The 23724-nt window shown below is 43.4% G+C and overlaps 4 protein-coding genes across 7 annotated transcripts in view; 2 read left to right on the top strand and 2 right to left on the bottom strand.

Moving 5' to 3' along the window:
* Positions 1-3582, bottom strand: part of tprn (taperin) — a 28475-nt gene extending 24893 nt beyond the window's left edge. Inside the window, exon 1 of the mRNA XM_034125839.1 lies at positions 1253-3582. Coding sequence (XP_033981730.1) covers positions 1253-3388 — 2136 coding nt within the window. The 5' untranslated portion in view covers positions 3389-3582. The remainder of the gene's footprint in view (positions 1-1252) is intronic.
* Positions 3583-5048: 1466 nt separating this feature from the next.
* Positions 5049-7783, bottom strand: tmem203 (transmembrane protein 203). Of its 2 annotated transcripts, none has more exons than XM_034125903.1 (2): positions 7645-7783; positions 5049-7191 (listed from the first exon to the last, which is right to left on the bottom strand). In XM_034125903.1, exon 2 carries the CDS (start codon positions 6940-6942, stop codon positions 6526-6528), a length of 417 nt encoding a protein of 138 aa, XP_033981794.1. In that variant the 5' UTR covers positions 6943-7191; positions 7645-7783; the 3' UTR covers positions 5049-6525. The 2 variants fall into 2 exon arrangements, with proteins under 2 accessions (XP_033981794.1, XP_033981795.1); XM_034125904.1 differs by having other exon boundaries at positions 5049-7187; positions 7645-7777.
* A 211-nt stretch (positions 7784-7994) lies between these two features.
* alad (aminolevulinate dehydratase) lies at positions 7995-14537 on the top strand. 2 transcript variants are annotated; one of them, XM_034125906.1, is made up of 12 exons: positions 7995-8105; positions 8802-8927; positions 9064-9114; positions 9993-10089; positions 10674-10809; positions 10900-10983; positions 11404-11492; positions 12693-12748; positions 12839-12926; positions 13009-13095; positions 13350-13479; positions 14037-14095. In XM_034125906.1, exons 2-12 carry the CDS (start codon positions 8809-8811, stop codon positions 14093-14095), a joined length of 996 nt encoding a protein of 331 aa, XP_033981797.1. In that variant the 5' UTR covers positions 7995-8105; positions 8802-8808. The 2 variants fall into 2 exon arrangements, with proteins under 2 accessions (XP_033981797.1, XP_033981796.1); XM_034125905.1 differs by lacking the exon at positions 7995-8105 and having other exon boundaries at positions 8809-8927; positions 14037-14537.
* A 2560-nt stretch (positions 14538-17097) lies between these two features.
* LOC117479053 (atrial natriuretic peptide receptor 2) overlaps positions 17098-23724 on the top strand; it is a 59254-nt gene continuing 52627 nt past the window's right edge. For both annotated transcript variants that reach the window (XM_034126073.1, XM_034126074.1), the window contains exon 1: positions 17098-18228. In XM_034126073.1, the coding sequence (XP_033981964.1) occupies positions 17532-18228 (697 nt within the window). In that variant the 5' untranslated portion in view covers positions 17098-17531. The remainder of the gene's footprint in view (positions 18229-23724) is intronic.

Genomic DNA, 23724 nt, shown 5'->3' on the forward strand with positions numbered 1-23724 from the left:
ATGTTTGCCACCCAGGCTGATTCCGGGCTGAAAGCAGCCTGCAGCAACCTTTGAAATGAATTAGGAACATTCTGTGGTATCTAATTAATCCCTAATGAAAAAGGAACAATTTGCAGCCAGACCTTCGCCGAGCAAGCACCAGCTATCTGATTATGATTGTAAGAAAACCGTGATGCCCCAAACACAAACTTTGTTATCATTTCATTATGATTGAGGACCAGGCCTGGGAATATCTCAGCTTTGGGCCAAAACACAGATGAATTCAACCGAAAAATAACCAATAAATATGTTCCTCGTAGAGTGTGAGACAGGTACAAGCTGGCTCCAAACCCCGAGCCAAATCCTCAGAAATGAATACAGTCTTGGTGAGATTGTTCAGTCAATAGGCTTGGAGGGGCACCTAACACAATAATGCACTCTTTGACAAATAACATGCCTTTGTGGCACGGCAATCCGCAGCAAAAAGCGCTGTGTGTCGCTCCAAGTGGCTGTGTAAACACACCCTTTTAATCCACTTAGGCGTCAGGCCTGAGAGCAAGTCAAGTGATGGGCAGGGAGATTTAGAGCAGCAGACAGACTCACTCGCCACCTCGCATGCAAATAAGTGTGAGGATTTACCCGTGTGGCTTGACTCCTTAACAGGTTACTGGTGTGCTTGGTTTGAGAATAATAAAATGACGGATGCCAAGACAACCAGAGACTTTACTTCCCTGTGTGACGTTTGGTTACTAAATTTAGATCAGAGAAAGCTTTCATGATCCCCCAGGGGAGATTTGGCACATGCTACGCATTCGATTGCAAGGACACAATAATATTCCTACTGTTTGCTGCAGTGATGTACTGCTTATTTCCATGAAGAACAATAACCTATCAATTATGGCAGCAAATAACGATTATTTTCATTATTAATTAATCTGTTGTGTGTGTTTTTGGTGAACTGATTTATGGAAAGTGTTACAACACGCCCATCACAAACTCCCAGAAGCGAATGTGATGTCTTCATGTCTTGTTTTGTCTGCCAGATGACCTAAAACCCAAATATATGCAGTTTACAGTCATTTAAAACAGAGAAGAGCCGCAAATCCTCACAAACAAGAAGCTGAAACCTGCTATTTTGGGATAAATGACCCTTTTTTGTTTGTATAATCAACTAATATTTAAACCAGTTGTCTGTGTGTGGCCCCTACATGCTCCTAATATATTTGATAACTTGTGGAAGAAAACAACAGTTTGGTTCCGTTAATGCTCTCACCTTCTTCCCCGTGGAGCCCGTCTTGGAGATGCAGGACTTTGCGAGGGAAAGGTACCCACCGATGACCTCGATCTCCTCCACAGCAGGGTAGCGTTTCTTCAGCAGGGAGCCCAGCTGAGCGTACGGGGCCTGTGGGGGTGTGGACGCCAGGGGAGCCTCACTTGAGGCCTCCTGCTGGGGCTCAGGGGAGCTGGGCTGGCCCTCGGCCTCCACCCTACGCTTAGGGACCACGGTGAAGGTGTTCCCCTTTCTCCTCTGCCCCATGGGGCTGGGAGCAGGGACATGCTGCTTCTGGGGCTCCACTTCAATGTCATCTATGTTCGTTACAGGCAACTGATCCACAGGAGGTTGTTCTGGAGCTGGGGAGGGGGTAGAAGGGACAGGTGATGGGGCTGGGGAGTCTGACAGATCCGGATGAGAGGTGGGTGAAGACGGGACAGGCGGAGAAGAGGAGGGGGATGACGGGGCAGGAGGAGAGAAGTGAGCTGGTGTTGGAGCAGGAGGTGGAGATGAAGGTTCGGAGGTCGGAGAAGGACTTGCGGCAACAGAAGGAGATGAAGGCTTTGAAAGCCTCTTCAGCCTCTCTGCTTCCTTCTCCTCCAGCAGTTTCTCCTCAGTCCTCTTCGAGGGTGACGAGGTTGGCAGTCCTGGTGTGGACACCTCTGCCACTCTGTGGGAAGGGGAAGACTTGAAAGGGCTGGACGGTGCAGGGCTGTCTGTTGCATTTGAGGCAGCAGGACGCCGCTTGGGAATGACTGTGAAGGAGTTACGGGACTGCAGGCGCAGGTTAGCGAGGGCCCGTGCCTGGGTGTCCCCATCAGGAATACGATCGAGGTCTGGCTTTGGAGAGGGACGGATTTCGAAGTCAGATGAGGAGCGAGACACCTTGAATGAGATTGGGCTTGAGGGGGGCTCAGCACGGACACGACGGGTCTCTGGAGAGCATGGCACCTTGGGTTTTGGTGGCACCTCAGAGCCTTCCCAGTCCCTCTCTCTGATGGGCTTGGTTTGGGCCCTTTCTGGCTCAGCTCCAGGGCCTCCACTCTCCGCAAACCGCTGACGGAAAGGAGACACAGGTAGAGTTGTCCCAGCAAGGCACTGGGGGCTGCCCAGTTCAGAGAAAGCAGGCTGTGGCTTTGGTCTGGAAGACGAGGGACTCTGGAAGACAGGCGATGATGGCTGGCTGCTGACCGACGGGCCTTGCCTGACCTTTGGCACCAGATCTGGCTGTGGCCTGGACCAGAGTCGTGGCCTGCTACTGGCACTACAATCCAGATCCAGCAGGTTCTCTGTGCTGCGGGACTTCTTTTGCAGCTTCCCGTAGTTGCAGTCAAACTTCTGCAGCATCCGGCTAACCCTGCCCTGACCCTCACCGGTCTCATATGATGCAGACTCATGATCAGGGCGGCCCAGGGTGCTCAAGTTCTCCTCACTCTTGCTTAACGTGGTGTCATAAATTACCACTTCCTTGGCCCTTATCTCAGTAATAGCACTCCCTCTCCGGTCCAGGAGGTCGTTCAGGGAGCTGTAACTACTGACACCGTAACTACTGACACCGTTTTGCTGCCATTTGGACCCGCTGTGTGCCCCTCCAGCTTCCGGAAAGTAATCCGGGTCCGACTCAATTATGATAATATTGTCTGCACGTATAGTCCGTATACCGGGTACACTGCCATACAGCTCAAGGATGTGCTGGACCGGACGGGCGGTGTTTTCTCGGTCCTGTCGCCTCCTCCGCTCCTTCTCCAGCTTAATGAAGGGGTTCTCCTCCAGGGGGCCCAGGCTCTCTTGTAGCACCAGGCTCTCCTGTCTGGTGTACTCCCTCGGTGTCGTCCTCTCCGCGTCCGTCGGCTCTTTGTTGTTGCCGAAGTGTTGACTGGCTGTGGTGATGGTGTAGCTCCGCCCGGACCCGCCGCTCGGTCCGCTGCCGGTGTTACCGTTCACATTTCCCGTCTGCTCACCGTTAACCCGCTGCGAGCCCGCACTGACGGGGCTGGTCTCCGCGGCACCGGCTCCTCCAGACCCGCCGCCCTTCGCCTTCCTCCTCTCCAGGATTTCTCGCTTCCAGGCCGGCATCCTCGGGCTCTCTTGTCCGGGCTCTTGGCGGACGACGCGTACCTCTCCTCCGCCAGACATTGCGGAGTAAGGGGGGAGACGAAGAGGAGAGAGGCAGGCTCTGAGGAGGTTTTGCCGCGGTCCGGTGCGGCTACAAAACCTGTATCCGGCTCTGACTGTACCTGCACCACCTTTCACCGCACACTCACACACATCCCTACCGTCTGTTATTTCTCCCCTCTCCCTCTGCTTTTTCACTCACTCTCCTCTCTCCACACAGCCCCTGAACGCGGCCCCGCCCATCTGCAGAAGCACGAGCGGCTTCGGCAGTCCCATCCGCTTCCTGATTGGTCGTTATTGCTGAGGGACACGCCCCTCCCGAACGTCACACGTTGACGTAAACCACTCCCGTTTCTATTGTTGACTGGCCAAGGAAGGCCTGTCAATCAGAAATGCTGCGTTCAGGTTCAATCCGCCACTCCCTTTTTTTTGTTACTATATTTGTGCTATCAGTGTGTCATGTGTCGTTTATTTAGGGATTACATATTGATTGGTCGTCAATTGTGTGTATTACTCATACTCATTCATTAAAGGTTTAATTTTAGTGAGTACTAGTTGTTTGATTACAATCCTCACAACGCCGTTCATTCACCTAGCACATTAGAAACGTACTAAATATTATTACTCCTAAAATCTGTATCCAGTTTCCATTGTGGTTGTCCTATGACCACTGAATTGTGACTTTTCGTGATTCCTCCTCTTTTTTTTCCTAATCTATGATATCCCCAAAATGTTCCAAATGCATTGGGGTATTTTGGTATTTGTAGAGTTTTCCCTGTAGCCAATATTGCAGTTTAGGGATCCTATAGCTATCAATTGTTATTCAGCTGTGATCAATTGGGAGTATCCAGTGTAGGGTGGTGGCCGACGATGGTTCAGTCAGCATTGCTGGTGATGCCACCTGTCGATAATCCGGCTGCAGTAAACACATGAGCTGAGAGGTAGCACATGAATCAGCACTTAGAGGTCTATTATTGGAAACTACAAGCGATCACTGTCCTTCATCAAACATTTATCACCGAGACATAATTAACAACAGCAAGACGGGGGGAGAACTTAATCAAATGCATAAAAGAAATAGGTAAACATTTACCTTTGTCTGCTCCTCCAAGTTGTTTTACAGAAAACCAAGGAGAATGTTTAAAGGTGCATCAAATGGGTTTTAATTATATCACACACTGATACACGTGTATACCTTATTAGCACTGCATTTGGAACAAATCTAAGGAATTATAATTACATGAAATACACCTGTTATTCGTCCCCAATGCTGTTTAAAGACATTGGTATTTAATTTGGTTTAAACCTGAAAGCACTTATTTACTTTATTTGTAGTATTTATTCTTATAAATGTAATTGGCTTTCAATATTTCATATGTATTTATATCACTTGCATTGGTTATGTATGCTGATATTGTTTACCTTAATATCTTTTGCACATTTCCTTTGTCATTAAAAAATAAAACACATACATGTGTCTGAATATGATATTTCCTTTGAGCTGTAACGCAACAGTTTTAATCTGTATATTACATTAGCAAGACATTCCAATCCACTGATCTGAAGTATTAAACCTATCACTCAAATGTCTACAAGCAAATAAAATGCTGATTATATTTGACAGAACGAAAATAGAAGTATGGCATATGCAGTGATGTATTTTCTTGAAGTAATTACGACGAAAGACGAAGAGGAAATACTTATATAAAAGGCAAATACAACCTATTTTTTGAAGTATGCTTTGAAAGCAGTATTTGTAGCCTAAAAAGGTTAAAAACAATACAATCTAAATGGTTCTTCACGCAGTGGCGCCTCCTGGTGGCCAGGTGGACCACAACATCATAATTGGAACACATTGGATAAATGTTGATGGTTTATTTACATGTATATACAGAAGACAATAAAAGGTGCAATAACAAGAACATAAATAAGATTTGGAGAATTTCCTTCAAAAATCAACATATACATATGACACAATATTTCACATAGGGAATTACTTTTAAAATGGAGGCCTTGAACACATGCAGTGCATACACACGGTAGGATCGAACTCAGATCACATACATTACATATAGTTCAAATAAACAGCAATATTCAGGGAAGACGTGAGCACACAGTGGACTTCTTGTGGAAATCACATTCAGTTCTTGTACAATGAGACTGACAACAAGCTTCAGAAGCAGTTTCCTGCCTTTCAGACCATTCCCACTGATGGAAGTGACACGCTAGGCAACTCTGGGGTGGGACTCCCTATAAACAGGCCACAAAGTGAGACGCATGATAATAAACCAAATGTAGCTGGCAAGCAATTTCTTCTTGTGGGTGAAAAAGCAAAACAGCTGTCGCAACTCCTTGAGCTCTGTTACCCATCACAGGTGCCCAAAAGGGGCCCGGGGCATTACAGCCTTTCGGTTCTGAGATGTTTATTACATTTACATGTGTTGTGTGCACATGTGCATTAAAACATATCTATGGTATATACATTTTCCTTATGGCTCATTGTCTATCATTGATTGCACAATGTAAAAGGCACAGCATGTCCCAAATACACATTTACTACTATAGGACCCCTTTGTATCCGTACAAGTATCAAAAATGCAAAGCCAGATTTGACCCTGATGAAAAAAGGACTGACGTACAATATTTTACATTTACTTCCATTCAGTCTTCAGAATCAACTAAAGGTTCCCTAAAGGAATTGTTACTTTTAAGTATGTTTACATGGCCGAAATAATTATTCATTTATTTACCCTCACCAAGTTTCAGTATGAGGCTTTGTTCGTCACCCGGATTACAGAAAAGCTATTGACCCGATTTTTTCAAAACCAAGGGACGGACTTTGTTTTATTTTTCACTTATGGCAACGGCTTTTCGCACATGGTTTTTGTTATTTGATTACCATGGTGCAGCTACAACAGCTTTCAGTTTTCACTTATGCTAGTAAGATGTTTTGCTCATTTTTAAGCAATTAGGAGCACAAATGTAAAAAAAAACTGTATTTTGGACCTGTTTTGGGATTGTTTTTATAGGAGAAAATAAAGATAGCGATGAGCCAAAAGCAAAAAGACACCATTGTAATGCTTTAAATCTCTAATGGCAGAAAAAGATTGCTCTCTCTTCCCATTTGGTTGTTGATGTGAACCACTAATTGCTTCTCTTCAGTTGACGCGGCATGCTCGAATCATCAGCAGCTGCAGCAGGATGAACAGCGGCGATACGATGAGGCCGAACCACAGGTCTCTGGCCTGCTCCTGCTCCGCCAGCTTCTGACAGAGCAGCACCTCGCACACCAGCTTCAGGCTGAGCACCGTCAGCACCCAGAGGAGCCGCAGCACTGCCAGGCGCTTCTCGTTCTCCTGGTAAAGACGGATGGACACAATGGCCGTGAAGTAGGTGCTGAGGCCGTCGGCGGCGAACAGCGGGACGAACACAAGCCACCAGCTCAGCGAGGGGGTGAACATGTCAAATCGCAGAGCAACCAGCATGCTGAATACCAGCAGAGCTAGCAGGTGGAGGAAGAGTTCAAAGGTGGCAAAGCCCAGCCACTGGACCAGTTCCCTCAGGGAGAACAGCATGGCTGAGGACAGCAGGGTCTTCAACCAGGGACGGACTGACTGAGGACGGCCGAGACACGCACTAGGCAGCCCTGGTTAGGGGCCAGATATTCCAGAGTTAGGGTGGAGGTCAGAAGTCACTGCTTATGCCTGGAAATGGAGAGGTGCTGCAGAGATGACCCACTTCACTCTTGGTTACATCTTCAAATCCAAAACTGAGGAGGATGATGATCTGGGAGGTGTCTGCAGAAGGTCCTCTGGAAACCCTTCCTTATGTAAAATAAAGAACACATAACATTATAAAAACGGATAGAGTGTGTCACATCTGAAAGAAAGAATCAAAAACAACTACACCCCGCATTGTCTGTAACGTAGTGTAGACAGGGCCCATGTCACATCTTACTGAATTAGTAAACAGCTAGTGAAGATAGGCAGTGATTATACCTTTCTCCCTTATGTCATCACATTGTCAGCTCAATTTTCAGAAGGACTAACGTCACGTAGAAACCAATTGACTATCTGAATTAGAAATGATACATTAACATTACATATTAGCGTTAAAAATCGAGCTACTGTTACATCGATGATACAGCCAGTAGCCGATCCTTTCACTACAATGCTAGCTAACGACAGTCAGAGATGATACAGCCCATCTTATTACCAACACAACACACATAAAGCCTTATACAACATGTGTTTCATTGTGACCACACTTTACTTTACCTTAATAACAGTCGGGAGTATTTTCCTCCATCCAGCTGAAAGCGAAATTGTTTAGTACATAAGGCTAACAAACGGCTACCATCGTAGCTTCTTCTCTTGTCTCGCCTACTGAGAAAGCATCGCGAGAAGAGAAACTCGGATTGTACGGTGGCCGGAAGGGACGGATTTTGGTTTATGAGCAAATATTTGCAATATCACCGCTTATTTTACAGCGTTATGTGAGTATAACAAGTAGAACTTCCACCGGTTTTTTTGGGGGGGATAATGATAGATATAAAACAAATATAAATATATAAATTGTGGTTGGTTTCTTTATATTAGGCTCAATATATAGATACATCTCCGGTCTCTAGGTGGCAGTAGTGAGGTGACACTTCAACCGCAAACAGTCGGGTCAAAACCGAAGAAGAAACACAGTTCGTGTGGAGAACTGTGGAGAACTGTGGAGAAGTCATTTACAGGTAATTACAATGTCTTAATGTTGTATTTCTGTCGTTTTTATTTATATTTGTGTATTGTAGTATTACATATTGAATACATACGTTGCTCTGGGTTATTGCTTTAACACCCCCCGTACATTGCAATGTTATTTTCCCGACCAAGGTGACAAATGAAATGTTGTAAAAGTAACTCAACCTGTTCTGGCTAAAAAGCACACGAGCACACTGGCGGTGAAAATGTTAAAAATAACACCCATTAAAGTTAAATGGCAATTACACAACCGTTATTACTGATGTGTTTCATGCTAAAAAAAAAGTAAACTGCTCCGTAAGAACAATGTTTTTCATCTTAAAGTTACAGTTTGCCATATAAATCTATCACATTGCTCGGGAAGATATTCGTTATTGTGAATTAAAGCATTGCTGCAAAGTTAAGACAAAGCATGTGCATGGAGAACAAAGTGCTAAACATTGCCTTTGGGACTAAAAGCTTTCTATTTAATATCATTTGAAAACCTGCAGCCTGCTTTTTGTGCAGTGAGGTGGGTCTAAGCTGGTGTTTAGAGAAGCAGCATCACGCATGCCTGCTCACATTTAACGCTGAAATAGTTGTGTTGAAGCAAAAGAGTGTGAGAGTGGTATTCTGACTGATGTCCAAACAGAACCTGACCTGTTCCCACGTTCTGTGTTGTTTCACTAATGATCCCTCTGTCTCAGGGTAAATATGCAGACACCAGCAGAGTCCATCATCCACAGTGGCTATTTCCACCCAACGCTCCGATACTGGCAGACCTGTGCTGCTGATATAAGACCTGACAACCTCATCTACCCCATCTTCGTCACGTAATTGCAATTTGTTCACCTTATTTGACATGAAAAGGCTGAAATAAACAAGTTTACATAGTCAACAACGATGGTCTTTTTGTAATGTTACGCTTAACTGGTTTTAATCTTGGTCCTTTGTCTCTTTCTCCTACAGAGACAGTGCAGATGCAGTGGAGCCCATTGGCAGCCTGCCGGGACTGGCCAGGTAAGATTCATTCATGTATAGCCATCCCATAACTGAATTAACACAACACCCATTTTTCTAAACACATTTCTGTTTATAAGGCTAACATATGTGTTGTTGCCTTGCTTTAACTGTAGGAGTTACATTTAAACATAATTCAAAAGACACACACAGTTAACCCTGCAGCTGTGAACAAACTCAGGGTGTTGTCTTCAGATAAAATCAGTCAGGCAGGGCGGACCCAGAGCCAAACACTGGAGCTGGACTGAGATAAGGAGACAATCCGTTAGAGCTTTTTATTCCTCACAACAAACCCTCCTTTGTGTTAAGGGTCCTTCTGAATTACATCAACAGAGACTGCACACTGTTCCTGTTTGAAATGTAACATTACGTGTCAATAGTTCAGTTTCTAGTTCCTTGAATATATATATTTTCAATTTATTGTTTTAGGCATTCCCTGTTTTGATACAAGGTTCATATAGAGCTGGGCGATAATTCAATATCATAGTTTTTTGTCTTTAATTTGAAAGTATTGAGATAAATTATTTCTTGAGATATCATGATACACAATTACGTTGTCTAAATTGATAATAACAAGCACAAACTAACTCCAATCTCTCAGATAATGTAATCCGAAATATTTTGATGGAATACAATTTAAAGATTGCGATTTTGTTTTAACATCATACTTTACCACTTGGTTTGAGGCAAATTTAACAACCAGTGTAAAGTTCATTTTGCATTAAAGTTATTTTCATTTTTTAAATGTTTAATTCACACAGAAGTAAAAATGAAAAAAGATAAGTATTTGGATTTATTTCCTCAAAAGATATGAAATGAGCTATATTGGGATTTACGCCTAACCCTAAAATGAATATGATCTGTATTTCCATCCACAGATATGGGGTGAACAAGCTGGAGGGAATGCTGCGGCCTCTCGTGGAGAACGGCTTGAAATGTGTGCTGATATTTGGTGTCCCTGCAAACATAGAAAAGGTATGTAAGACTAAAAAATGTCCAAAAGACACGCTAAACAACTTGAATGAAATGCATGTCTTGCCTTTTTGTCAACATTCATCTTAAGGAAGTGGTTAGTAGAAAATAGAGTGTTTACGTTTTATATTGCCAAGTAAATCTATATCTAATAATGGTTTTCAAATGTGTATTACACTGGTAAATGAGAAACCCTGTACCTTGACCTGAGTGCAAAAGTACAAGGCCTTAATAAGGAATTAGCCAGTTATAAAAATGCATGATATGGCCAAAGTTTTATTATCATACGCATAAAAGCTACAGTCCCAGGCCCCACCAACAGTACAATATACTTGAGACATAAAAAAAGGAAATAATAATAGTGCAATAAAGAAGTTGAGCCTTATCATCAAATATAGTTGGACCTCACTCATATTCTTGTGTTTATATTGAAAGAAATCCCTGCACAGATGTTCCAAAATCTGGAGGAAATCCCCCTTAGAGGGTGTTGCTTTTGCAATAAGGATGTGAAGGGGCATCAAACCTGCTTCTTCACCTTCTCTGTAAAGAAGCAGGTCTTCTTAACACATTCTGTGATCTTCCCTCAGGACGAGAGAGGCTCAGGCGCGGACACGGACGACACGCCGGCGGTCCTGGCGGTGAAGAAGATCCGCTCTTTGTTCCCCGAGCTGCTGGTGGCGTGTGACGTCTGCTTGTGTCCTTACACATCACACGGACACTGCGGTTAGATTATCTCTTTTTCATTTGACTTAAAGAGCAGAGAGAAATAACGGCATGTATTTACATTTTCTTACTACGTTTATTTTCCTGCAGGTATCCTGAACGATGACGGTACTCTGAACAATGACGCCAGCGCTCTGCGTCTGGGGGAAGTGTCGCTGGCGTACGCTCAAGCTGGTAAACATGTTTCCACACGTTTTTATTTATTGATCAAGCCTTTATCATCGCCTATGATCATTCACAACTATTTTTAGAGTAGGTCTACAACTTAGGGATTTTAGCTTTTCAAACATTCTTTATGTAATTATGGGAATTTTAATGAAAGGAAAACATGTTTAATTGTGTTCACCTTTGAAGGAGCCAGAACTACCAACATGTTTGTATTCTGTATTCGGATTTATTGGGGGTAAGCATTAAGTAGAGTTTACTTTCCAATATCTTTTTTTTAAATAAGGGACAAAAGCTTGATACCTGTTTATTTATTTTAGACTAAATATTTAAAATGTGACTAATTCAACTCTGGTAGCTATGTCAGTTTGGTCAGTCATGACAGTATATTGGTGTGTTCCCTAATCATGTTGTCATGTTGCTCTGCAGGCTGTCACATCATCGCTCCCTCTGATATGATGGATGGAAGAGTCAGAGCCATTAAACAAGCCCTGATATCCAACGGGCTGGGAAACAAGGTACATTACTTTCAATCCCTGGAGAAGAAAGAAACATGTACAAACTAGGAAATCAAGAAGCCCTCACAAAAAGTAATCAAGGTCTTACAAAAAGCTTGTGCGTTCTCTAATGGCGCATTTCCACTACACGGCCTCGCTCGGTATGGCTAGGCCTTGTTAGGCCTTGTTAGGCCTTGTTAGGCCTTGTTAGGACTGGCTCACTTTATGGCGCATTTCCATTACAGTTTAGGAACTGGGGTAGTATCTATAGTAACGCAGTGTAGGCGGAGCCGTGACGCCATCTTCAATGAGAACCACAAAACCAACATCAGCCGTTAGCTGTTAGCCCTCAGAGCTCACAGCTCCTCATATCTGTTCAGAAACTAGACAAAAGTTAAACAAGTACAAACCACAGACTGTCTGTGTCATGGCGAATACAGTCGCTGCTTTATTTATGTCTGTATAGGCCGTTGTTGTGAGTGTGGACGGTCGGAGCATACACTGCGTTAGCTTAGCCAATCTCCATTTAGACAACACGCATTTTAAAAGGTTTTTCGCCTGCCGTCTGTCTGCAGACTTGTCAAAGCATTAATTCATGGTTTTTACTAACCGGTATCAGTATGTTGTTACTTCGGCATCATTTTGAAACGTGTATTACAATTAAATCACGGTCAAATATGTTCATCTTGTTGTAGTTGTAGCCCCCTTGCCAGCGATTCTCTCTCTATTTTAGCATACTCAGCCCGACTCAGCCCTGTTTGTTGGCCCGGAAAGAACCTCAATTTTATGGGGCCAGAAAAACTGTGAAATAGTACCCGCTAGCCGGTACTACGCTAAGTGGAAACGCAACCAAAAACGGGCCGTGCACGGCTCGGCACGCTTAAAGCGAGCTCCGCGCTGTAGTGGAAATGCGCCATTAGTTCTTACTATATAAATGATTCTTCTAAAACAGCTGGAAATGTACTGACAACATTTACTCACCCAGGAGTAAACTGTGACTTTGTTGGGGACTATTTTTAGTGGCTAATTAATACACATTTTGTACAACTGTGTGTGTGGGATTGAGTCCAAATAAATTGCAATGCGTGTTCATTACAGTACATACCAAGTACAACAGTGGAGCTCACTGATGTTTTTATTAGTTTTTCAGCAACAATGGAGCTTTACGGCACAGAAAGAAGAAATATCGGGCTCTAATATTCACATTTTTCTCTTCTCCAGGTTTCAGTGCTGAGCTACAGTGCAAAGTTTGCCTCCTGTTATTATGGTCCCTTCAGGTGAGGAAGCGCTAGATCAGGTGTAAACACATAATTGAAATATCACCATAAAGAGAGATAAACGTCAGCTCTCCACTGTGTTGGTTACAGAGACGCTGCTCAGTCCAAACCTGCCTTTGGAGACAGACGCTGCTACCAGCTGCCTCCTGGAGCCAGAGGCCTCGCACTGAGAGCTGTGGTCAGTTTATTTGTGTGTGCTTTGAAGATTCAGGGTTACAGATGCAGCTGCAGGAGATCTCACTGTTGTTATATTTCTACAGGAGCGAGACGTGAAAGAAGGAGCTGATATGCTGATGGTGAAGCCGGGTCTGCCTTATCTGGACATCGTGAGAGAAGTCAAGGACAAGGTCTGTAACTACATCCAATCAGAATCAGAATACTTGTCCAACATGATAAAAATAAGGTCAATAAAGAAAAAATCCTGCATTTGTGCAATTCAGAAAACCTGCTCTGTTGCTTAAAACACAAATGAGAATGTCCCAGAAGCATATTTAAAATGTCAAGAGATACTTCCTTTAAAAGATGTTGAAGTGTCATTGTGCCTTGTTGAGGAAGTGTCCTCCTTGTAATGACTCTTTGTTTGTCCCTCATTGTCTCTCAGTTCCCCAATCACCCGCTGGCAGTCTACAACGTGTCGGGGGAGTTTGCCATGATGTGGCACGGAGCGCAGGCCGGAGCCTTCGACCTGCGGGCCGCCGTGATGGAGGCCATGACTGCTTTCCGCAGGGCAGGTAAGAAGGAGGAGGTGGGAGTCAAACGCCCCTGGGTACCTGAAGTAAATGAATACCTATGTACATTAAAGCGGCAATGCAGAACTTTAACGTATAAATGAATGTTGTTACATCCTGGCCAAATGAGTTAACATAATGCCTGTCGTGGAAAACGTTCCATATCTCGCAGTAAACTGGACTTGTTGACAGAGTAGGAACTAGGAGTATGACGAAAACTATGGTAGATAATCCTAAAAAAACTCCAAGAAAGGTTTCTGGAGTGGACGCTCCTGATTAAAAGAGATACTCAGCATTCAGTTGAAGGATTAAAGTCAACAGAAAGAGACTGTCGGCTGGCACAAACATGAATATTGGCAGATGAAGGGGGAGATAACATTCAAGCTCTATCATTATGCCCCATTTACAGTGTTTGTGTAATTCCTCTTTCTGCCAGAAGGGGGAGACACAGTTCCACACTGCAGGTTTCAAATGCATTTGTGTTCCTTGTTATGGATATACTGAATGTTATTGTTAAATCTGGCTATATGCTAATAATGTCTCCATGCTCTGTGATGCAGGTGCTGACATCATCATCACCTATTTCACACCTCAGCTGCTCAGCTGGCTGAAGGAGTGAAAATGAAGATCTGAGAGCAAATACGGGATGGACCTAGAGACCGACCAACACACAGACTCCTTTTATAAATATCAAAATGATAACTCAATCAAGCACAGAGCTAAGCAAAATCAAATGGATGAAATGTATGAGAACATGTTAGGCCTTTTTGTCTTTTCTGTTTAGCTTTGATATTTAAATATCAGTATGCACATGTTCACCTGTGTGACTTGTGTCTTTCATAAAGCTTTTAAAGGGCTGAACACTGAGAATGTAAAAGCTGTGTTTCCTAGCAGGACCTGTCTCCTGTGTGTGAGTGTGATCAGCATTCAATCAAGTAAGTCATTTCTTAACTAATGTGATTATGGAGGTACTTGTATGACTCGTGAGCAATAATCTGATATGTTCCTGCTGCCTCAGTTTAAGCACTCCCCTAACGAGGGAATAAAATCATTCAGAGCTACAAGTGAGTGTGGGTTTTTATTTGTTCACATTTAGGCATGCTGGGTAATGCATCACCTCTTTACTCTTTGTTACGACTTAAGCCACGCTTTATTAAGACCTTTCTGCACTTCCTGTCACATGGTTTCTCTTAAGCAAACATTTATATCGTTGCTGCTACAGGCTGATTCTACTTAATGAAACAATGTAAAACACACATTGAATGTAGATTAACTGTTTTATTGTCCTTATATGATCCGAAAAAATGAACGCTTGGTTTTTAGACCTTACATTTTTTTCCCCCATGTTATTCAAATTGCCTTTGCCATATATTTACATTACAATCAACACATATATTCTGTATATTAAGGCACATAGATAGTTCTCATTGAAAACATATAACCAAAAGCACATGTAAAAGTCTACTATTCATACAAAAAGTACAATTAAATACACTTAATAAAAAATATGTTTAAAAAAATAACACAGTCAAGTACTTTTAAGGATTAAAGTACTAGCAAATATATTTGTTAAAGGTCCCATGTCATGGCCATTTCTACTAATCATATTTCCATTGTTGAGGTCTACCCTCCCTGTGAGCCCAGTGTGCTCTGATTGGTCGGAACGTTGTGAGGCTCGTTGCTGCTGCGAGCTGCTGCGAGGAGCGGACAGGTTTCCGGGTCGGCGATACAGAGAGACACAGCGAAACTCATCCTGATCACACACAAACACTCACAGCCGAAGTAAAAACAATAAGTGTGGCTTGATATTGAGTAAGAAAAAGATTTATAACGCTGTGAGAATGGGTCTGCGGAGAGCATTACTCCGCGGTCGCAACTCTTCTATTACCAGCGTTCAGGGAGCTCTATGCAAGTCAATGGGGACTCCCTGTTAGTTAGCCAAGGGATCCTGGTGTGTGAGGTGCTCCGCGGATTGGTCCATTTGGGCGTTCTGGGGCAGCATAGACAGGTCTTTTCTGTGTTAGAGTTTTACTCGCTACAGGGTGTACTTTGAGGGTTTGTGACTCTGCAGACCGTTTACATGCAGAAAAAGCTACATAACACACAAGGGGACGGGTAATAACTGGAAAAGCATGACATGGGCCCAATAAGAACATAAAATACGATTGTTGCAGGTAAAAAACTGCGTACATTGATTACATATTTAATATAATTGTATTTTTCTTTTTTTACATGTGTAGGGCTAAAACGTGTGACATTATCTCTAAAAAAACCATAAATATAGAATTAAAAAGTGTGATTTAGATCCTTTTTTAAATGTGGTTTTCTTATGCTGCAGATAGAGAAAGACACTCATTTCTAAACTAAATGATTTATAGGATGGATATGTTGGCAGTGTTAAGACCTTGACTGCTGACATCTGAGACGTTCCAGAAAAGCTTTAATACGATGAATCATTTCCGCTTAATTCAAGGTGCTGCTGTGTGGGCGGGGGCCGTTCTGCAGCTGCACGGTGAAGAGAAGACACACAAACAGCATCCGGGCACACAGTGCTCTGTGAATGTGCTGTATGTCTCTGGATATGGTCTTCCACATTTCTTTAAAAACACCCTTTCAGATCTTTTCACAACAAGCAAGGGCGATGATTCACTCATCAAGTTACAGTCCGTTAAAAAGCAGGAAGATGTGACCCCCAAACTGACCTCTCTGGAGACATGCACATGTAGGCGGCGTGATGGGTACAAATCACATTTTAGATGACTGGATTATTAAATATAATTATAAATTCAATTATACATTTTTAAAAAGTGTCCATTTCACAGGGGTAACTAGTCAAATGAACAATGGCTGACTTCCATTTAGCTGCTTCTGTTTTAGGATCCGGTATTTATTTCTGTTTTGAATTTTGCACATTCCTTGGACAATTTTTGCACATTTCTACAAAACTACCACTTCTAAAAACTGCAGACCCCTTTTTTTCATTTTAAAAGTATAAGACATGTTTCAAAGGATCTCCTTGTTCTGAAATGAACTTTTCTGCCAGGCAACTGTTTTATTTTAATTCAGAAAAACATTTGTAAAACATTACATATTTTTATAGAATTGTTTCCACATTTATTTTTCTATTGTCTAATGGCTTTCCTAAAACTGCATAAAATAGCAGCAGACACTTGCTAAAAAACATGTTTAGAAAACTACACGAGCGACCCCTTAATAATCCCCAAATTGCTCAACAGTTATGCACTGGTGACTAGCAGGTGTATACCTTTATACAGTCTACACTGGTCAAATGGCAGGCAGGGGGCGACTCACGTCCGTTTTTAAAGCTTTATTCATACACTGCAAAAAACAGGCATCTCAAATATTTTTACATTGAATTTTATCCGTCGCTCTTTGATTCATTGTCACATTTATCCCTAAACATGAACAACTTGCCACCATGTTAACACAGGAACCACTTGTTTCCAAATCAATTTTATTTGTGAGTTTGTCTTAAGAAACACAGATGTCATTCAGGTTCTGCCTTTAAGGAAGATAATAAGTCTTTCATTTGTTAATAATATAAGCACAAATAGGTTCTACATTGACTTTATCTCAATTCGTCTAAAGAAGCACATTAGGTCACATGTTTACCTGAGTAATACTTATTTTAAACCCAATGGTCAGATGATTAATGGACTTTTCTTGCAGTGTGTGACGTGCGGGGGCCGAGCTGAGGGCTGCTCTCGTTTAAGTTGCAGTCATCTGGATGGATGTTATCACTCTCCGGGAGCCTGTCAGTGGAGCACCGTGCTGCGCTGGAGAAGTCTCTTTTGGAAGTATACGGGAACTTCACTCACCGTGGATTTACGCAGCGGAGACGCATGGCACCGCCGGACTGGCACGACAGGATGATACCTTTACCGACTTTTAACGTTTGAAATAAAGAGAAACAGAGAGTGGGGGAAGACGGACACTTATGGTGTGGTGTCAGGGTGCCACAGCCGGCCGTGTCTCCTCTCCAAACCGTGCGTACTTTCATTTTGGGGGTTTGTTCCAAGCGGCTGGGACGCGACATGGGATGCAGAAGCGCGCGGGGATGCTGCCTGCTCCTCGCGCTGTCCTGCTGCCTGCTCCCGGGCTGCGGAGGTAACATCACGGTGGCGGTGATGCTCCCGGACAACCACGAGAAGTACCCGTGGGCTCTGCCGCGCGTCCTCCCGGCCATCCTCATGGCGAACGAGGACCTTCACGGCAAACACGGGCTACTTCTCGGCCGCCACATCAACATCCTGAACTACAGCACCGAGGACCCCATCGCGGGATCGTGCGCCGAGAGCAGGGCGCAGGTCGTGGCCGTGGACGCCAAGCTCTACATCCGCCCGGACGCCTTCTTTGGACCCGGGTGCGTGTACCCACTGGCCTCGGTGGGGCGTTTCGCGTCCCACTGGAAACTCCCGCTGATCACCGCAGGAGGACCGGCGTACGGCTTCGACAAGCGGGACGAGTACCGGACCATCGTGCGCAGCGGGCCGTCCACCACCAAGCTGGGGGACTTTGCCAACGTCCTGCACACGCACTTCAACTGGACGTCCCGCGCCGTGGTGATCTTCCACGACCTGCGGCATGACGACCGGCCGCACTACTTTCTGTCAGAGGGGATCTACCTGAACCTGAAGGAGGAGATGAACATCACGGTGGAGGCCCAGCCGTACGAGGACGACCTGAAGTACTACAAGGAGCATATTAGTTTCATGAAGGAGCGTGGGAGAAGTAAGTCCATGCTGAGGGAAAAGCGATTTAAAGTTGTGGCAAATTACGCATGACACACTGGTGGTTATACAAATGCGCATGCATATTGAGATATGTGTCTATATCCCCTTAAAAATAATGTTATTGTTTTATTGTATCTATTTCCTAGGCTATCTTTTAGTTTCCTGCATGAGTGTGTGAACTTATCTGGAGACAGTGCAGATCACCAGCTGGTTACTATAAAGATAATGTCAGCGGATGGAGGAGGAAATTCCCTCTAAATCAGGGGTCTCCAACCTTTCTTCATCTGAGAGCTACTTTCAAAAAATGAAAGTGGCCAAGAGCTACTTGCATCACATCGCTTACATTTATTCACATAGCCCTCATCAGTTGAATTAAGCTATACTTTTGTACACGTGTGAAATTGCAATACCTAAAGCTTATCAAAAATAAGGTCCAAGAAAACGTGTGATTTCTCACATATTATTATGGCCCACATAATAAGTACATCACTGAACATTCACATAAGTGTCCTTAATCACCACCTTACAAGCATTTCACTCTTTTGTTAGTGAGATTAATGGCACTGCATACAGTCCACCATAGAGGTGTATGCTGGACCCACTTAGGTTCACTTAATAGAGTCATTTAAATGTTCATCAGTCGGTCTTGTTCTGTATTTAGATTTCATTCATGTCAGAAAAAGCTGCTTCACAAAGGTATGTAGAACAGAACCAAATAAAGCAGACATTTTCAGTGCTGCTTGGTGAATGTTCTTATAGTTTTCTGGGTCTACAAGGCTCCAGAAATGTTGTGAGTTTTGCTGAGACTTAAGCTGAACATTATTTTGGAGATCTCCACAGGATTGACACTGAACAGTTGTTCAGCCATCTTTTTCTTCTTCTTCTTCGTCTTGACATTAAATTATAAACCATAATAAATCAATTGTATAGGTCTAGCCTCCCTATATCTGTGTGTGAAAATGGTTCCATCCTCAAAAACAAAAAACTAATACTTCTGCAGTCTAGCTGCAGCTTCTAGCTACGGTCTTCTGTTAAAAAAAAGACACACATGACTTGAGTCTGAAAACAGCAGGAGTATTTACAATAGCATTATAAAAACAAAAATAGTGCATGTGGGTGCACACTTACATTCTCTGTCTTACTGTTACATAAATCCCATGAATGTATGAGATTAAGTTAGCTTCATCATATCTCAATCAGTGATTAAGTGAATATATAAAGTTTCTATCGGGTCACTATCAGCCTGTCACTCATTATTTTCAGGGAGGGGGCGGGGTTTGGAGGAACGGAGAGGAGACGGTGATCGCGGAAGCTTTCCTCCTGCCTTCACAAACTTTACACAAGTATTTATCAACTGAAAATAGCAAGAGGACATTCATACTCTGCAATCCAAGACTTGATTAAATCCACCAAAAACCTGACATGACGATAACGAGTGTTTTTCAAAAAACACAAATCCCTCCCTGTGTGTCTCTGAGGCGCAGCGACAGGGCCTGATTCAGAGCGGGTCATTCTGCTGTTGGTTCTGGACTGGTGCTGGTGGAGAAAGCAGACTGCTCCGTGTGTGTTGTCGCTGTGCTGCTGTCACGTCTGTTCCTTGATCTCTGCGTCACCGACCATTTGATATTCGTGTGACAGAAAAAAATCTAAAATAAAAAAACGTTATTGTCCAACCGCGGCCGAAAAATCAATAAGCAACCTTACTACGCTATAATCGATAATCGAGCGGCGAGCTACTGAAAAGCTGCCCGCGAGCTACCGGTAGCTCGCGATCGACGTGTTGGAGAGCCCTGCTCTAAATGGATGATCTGGGAAACAGTTTAGTAACATTTATCCAACGCCTTCAGGCAGAATTATATCTACTCTTTGTAGAAAAATGGCCTGAGTGCACCAGTCGACCTGTGCCTGGAGCTGCGTGGGAGGAAAAATACTTGAAATCTGTCTGTTTTATTTAGTGCATTGACATGAGGTGGCTTACAATGGGAGATTCCGCTCTACAGAGAAGTCTGAGTGTCTTTCCCAGCAGATACAAACAGGGGTAGGCAGGAATAGGTGCAGGGAAAGCCTGTTTATTTCGGAGTTATTACAGAGGAATGTTTAGGCTGTGGGCAGTCTGTTGCTGCTGCTGCTTTATTGCCTGCGGAAGACCACCACCTGCGCTCTTTACGGGAACAGAGAGGCGCATGGGGTTGTGATCATAATGTGATCATTATTGGTGCCCTCTCAGACTCAACACGAATTGTGTGTGAGGTTTACTTTACGCATTCTTGCAGCTGCCGGTCTCCTGTAACGATTGAGAGCTGTAGCGAATAGTCGACTAATCGATCAATCCATGGGCAAACACATTTTGTTAATCGGTTGCCATTGTGATTGATTTCATGCAAAAATGTCAGATTTCCTTCTTTTCTCCATTTTATATCTTCATAAAATGAATATATTTTGGATTTGGAGAGACAAAATAAGACATTCATTTAAATACATTTCCTAGGACTTTAACAAACGTTGATCGACATTTTTCACTATTTTCTGACATGTTATAGTCAGAAGAACTGTTATTCTAGAAAATAACTCGGATGAATCGATGTCGTTGCAGCCATGATGAAAATCCAAAAGAAAGTGAATGCTTAACCTTGTGCTGATAAAGGAAACGTTTTTTTAATTATTTCTAGTTGAGATTGAAAAGTTTTCCGATACTAAATATGTCAGGATGAATTTAGGGGAAAGGTGTGTAAAAAGATGCAGATGACAGCTAGAATATTTATTTTCGATGGATTGATGCAGCCATAAAAACACGTCAATCTTGGGATTCAATATTATTTTCTGTGGAAACATCAAATAGCTTCAATGAGAAGCTGAAGTAAAATGATACAGAATGTCAGCAGTGTGGAATAACATGATTTCCAACCCGTAAAGCTTCTCGAGGAAGGGAACTACATGGTTAATAGAACACATTTAGAAATATTTGATTAAGTGGCCAAACAAATTTTGTGTTTAACAAATGAACATCACAGCTGTTTTGTTGATGAGGCGTAAATCACACAACGGCTGTTAAATCACTCGTCGCTGTTCTCGCTTTAAGTTTAATTAACTGGAAACATTGTGAGGTTCACTTCATCATCACTGCTGTAGTGAAAAGGTAATTGTGTGATTATTATGGCTGGTGTGTGAGCACAGCTGCACATGTGTTGGTGTATGAGGAGAGAGAGAGAGAGTTCAGCTGAATAATTTACCCAGTGTATCATTTCTAAAAATGTACCCATTTCTAGTTATAAATAAATACTATTATAAATAAAAGTTAAAATGTTTGATGAATAACAGCCTAATGCAGTGATACAGTGCAGTTTACCTTTCTGTTTTGTCATCACAGTGGGGTTTGATTGGACTTTAAATAACACCAATAACTTGTGACTCTCATGTTATTATATAATTACATTGCATTCCATGCTGGCTAAATATACTGTCTATGCCTGCTAGCTGTCCATTCAAACGAAGTACACTGGATATAAACTCCCCAAACACTGTCTCTGCCACCTCCCTCCATGATGCCTGGCTCCTCCGGTTTGTATCCCGGTAGGTGAACAGGGACTGCCCGGACTGGTCATACAACACCGGGTGATTCCCTACCGCTACAATGATTTTGTCCTCCATTTTTTGGAACATGAGGAAATGACCTGCGGTATGGCTCTCCCAGCATACACGCGGTTTGATTGGCTAGCGCTTGGACTGGCAGATTTGCATAAACGGGATTTGATTGGCTGACGCTTCCGTCGAAGCTTCAAAAGTAGAACATTGCTCTACTTTTGAAGCGAGCAACGCGAGCAAAGCAAAGCTTTGCTCCCACAATGCAGTTCGGCAAAGCGTGACGTCACCCCATTCAAAGTGAATGGGCAGAAGCGTTGAAGCTTCAACGCACGCCGCCGTGTGTAGGGGCCGTAACGGTACGTCCACACGGTTCCGTTGCGTGCTTTAACGGAGACGCTACCCATTCACTTTGAATGGGATGACGTCAAGCTTTGCCGAACTGCATTGTGGTTCCGTCGCGTCGCTTTGCCTCTGTTGCTCGCTTTGAAAGTTGAGAAAAATGCAACTTTTCAAGCGTCGACGGAAGCGCCAGCCAATCAAATCTTATGCCAGTACAAGCGCTAGCCAATCAAACCGTGTGCTTGTGTGTCCGGGGCGGGAGATTAATGTGATTGGTTGTTGGTCCGCGCCAGACACGCCCACCGGCAAGCTTCAACGCGACGGAACCGTTTGGACGATACGTTAGCGTTAGGGACTTGATTATGAACCTGCCCAGGTGGCTGTGTGGAAGGCACTGATAAACAAAGCCTAAAGGGCCGTCAAAACAGGAAATACGTATGAGTTGTCCTGGAAATACCTATTTACATTTTGATTTCCTTTAGTTTGCAGAACATGTTTGCTCCTCTGGTTCAGATAGTTATCTTAAAAACACTTAGGGCAATGTGAATAGACTCACTGTGTAATGTTGTTGTGGTAAACCTCTAAGTAAAGGTGGAAAAATTGAACTAAACTCCAATAATGAAGCGTTCAGTTTGAGCAAATGTGCTTTCAAACCATTTCTTCTTTGAATTCTTGTGTTCTGTAGACCAGCTATAGTTCATGGGTGTGTTTCAAAAATATTTATCTCCCTTTAGCCCTGGGAGCGTTTGGAGGCAATCACATTTGGAAACAACTCAACATCTCAGAGCAAAATTTGGTCTAAGCAGTAAATCTTGTGGTTTCTGGTGCTGTGAGAGAAACAAGAGTTTTAAACTGCTTAACCTGTTGTTACAGTAACGGCATCAACAAATAATGTAATACACACAGAGCAAAGGTAATTAAAGGGTGGTGCCGCAGTAGCAAGGGGAAGAGGTGAAAGGTGCCAGGCGCCAAACACCCTCCGTTTACACCCCCCCTCTTTCCCAAATGAATTATGGAGCTACCGCAGTGAGCTGGAGGTCACGGAAGCTAATGGTTTTGTCAGGGCTTGTCCCGGCTTGGCGTTGATCTCACTTCTCTCCCATCAGATAACCTCCGGGCTATCAGCGCTGTAAAGTCACCCCACGGTTCGGTTCAAACGGCGAGAGGCTGAGCAGGGATGGGAAAGGAAAACGGGGGCTTTTAAAGTGAAGCTACACATTGTTGAAGCTTTGACAGATGACCAAGTAATTGCTTGCTTTTGCAGAGTTTTACACCCCCTCCCATAACCACCACGTCTAATTCCTCAAATTCCTCGTTTTTATACCTGGAAAAATGCACATGCGGGAAGCAACCAATGACACTTACTTATGTTTTTATGAATCTAACTTGAGTATTTTCCCTTATGTAATGCTTTATGTTATTCCTCCTTAGAATTGTATTTGACTCCTTCTGACTGCTGGAAATTATTTTCTGATTTTACATTTTACATTTTATAAGCTACCAAACAATCTCCCGGGCCAGTGCGGCCACAGTAGTCAGAACAGGAATAGTAGGTCAATATAAGGGGGCTTAG

The sequence above is a fragment of the Trematomus bernacchii genome, unplaced genomic scaffold (genome assembly GCF_902827165.1).
Source record: "Trematomus bernacchii unplaced genomic scaffold, fTreBer1.1, whole genome shotgun sequence".
Lineage (NCBI taxonomy): Eukaryota > Metazoa > Chordata > Actinopteri > Perciformes > Nototheniidae > Trematomus > Trematomus bernacchii.

What these genes read in the sequence shown, in the direction of transcription:
- tmem203 (XM_034125903.1), bottom strand. Translation starts at nt 6,942, where the DNA reads ATGCTGTTCTCCCTGAGGGAACTGGTCCAGTGGCTGGGCTTTGCCACC.
- alad (XM_034125906.1), top strand. Translation starts at nt 8,809, where the DNA reads ATGCAGACACCAGCAGAGTCCATCATCCACAGTGGCTATTTCCACCCA. An exon ending in ATCTACCCCATCTTCGTCAC is followed by an intron (nt 8,928 to 9,063) that starts GTAATTGCAATT and finishes TTTCTCCTACAG; the next exon opens with AGACAGTGCAGATGCAGTGG. An exon ending in TGAGAGAAGTCAAGGACAAG is followed by an intron (nt 13,096 to 13,349) that starts GTCTGTAACTAC and finishes ATTGTCTCTCAG; the next exon opens with TTCCCCAATCACCCGCTGGC.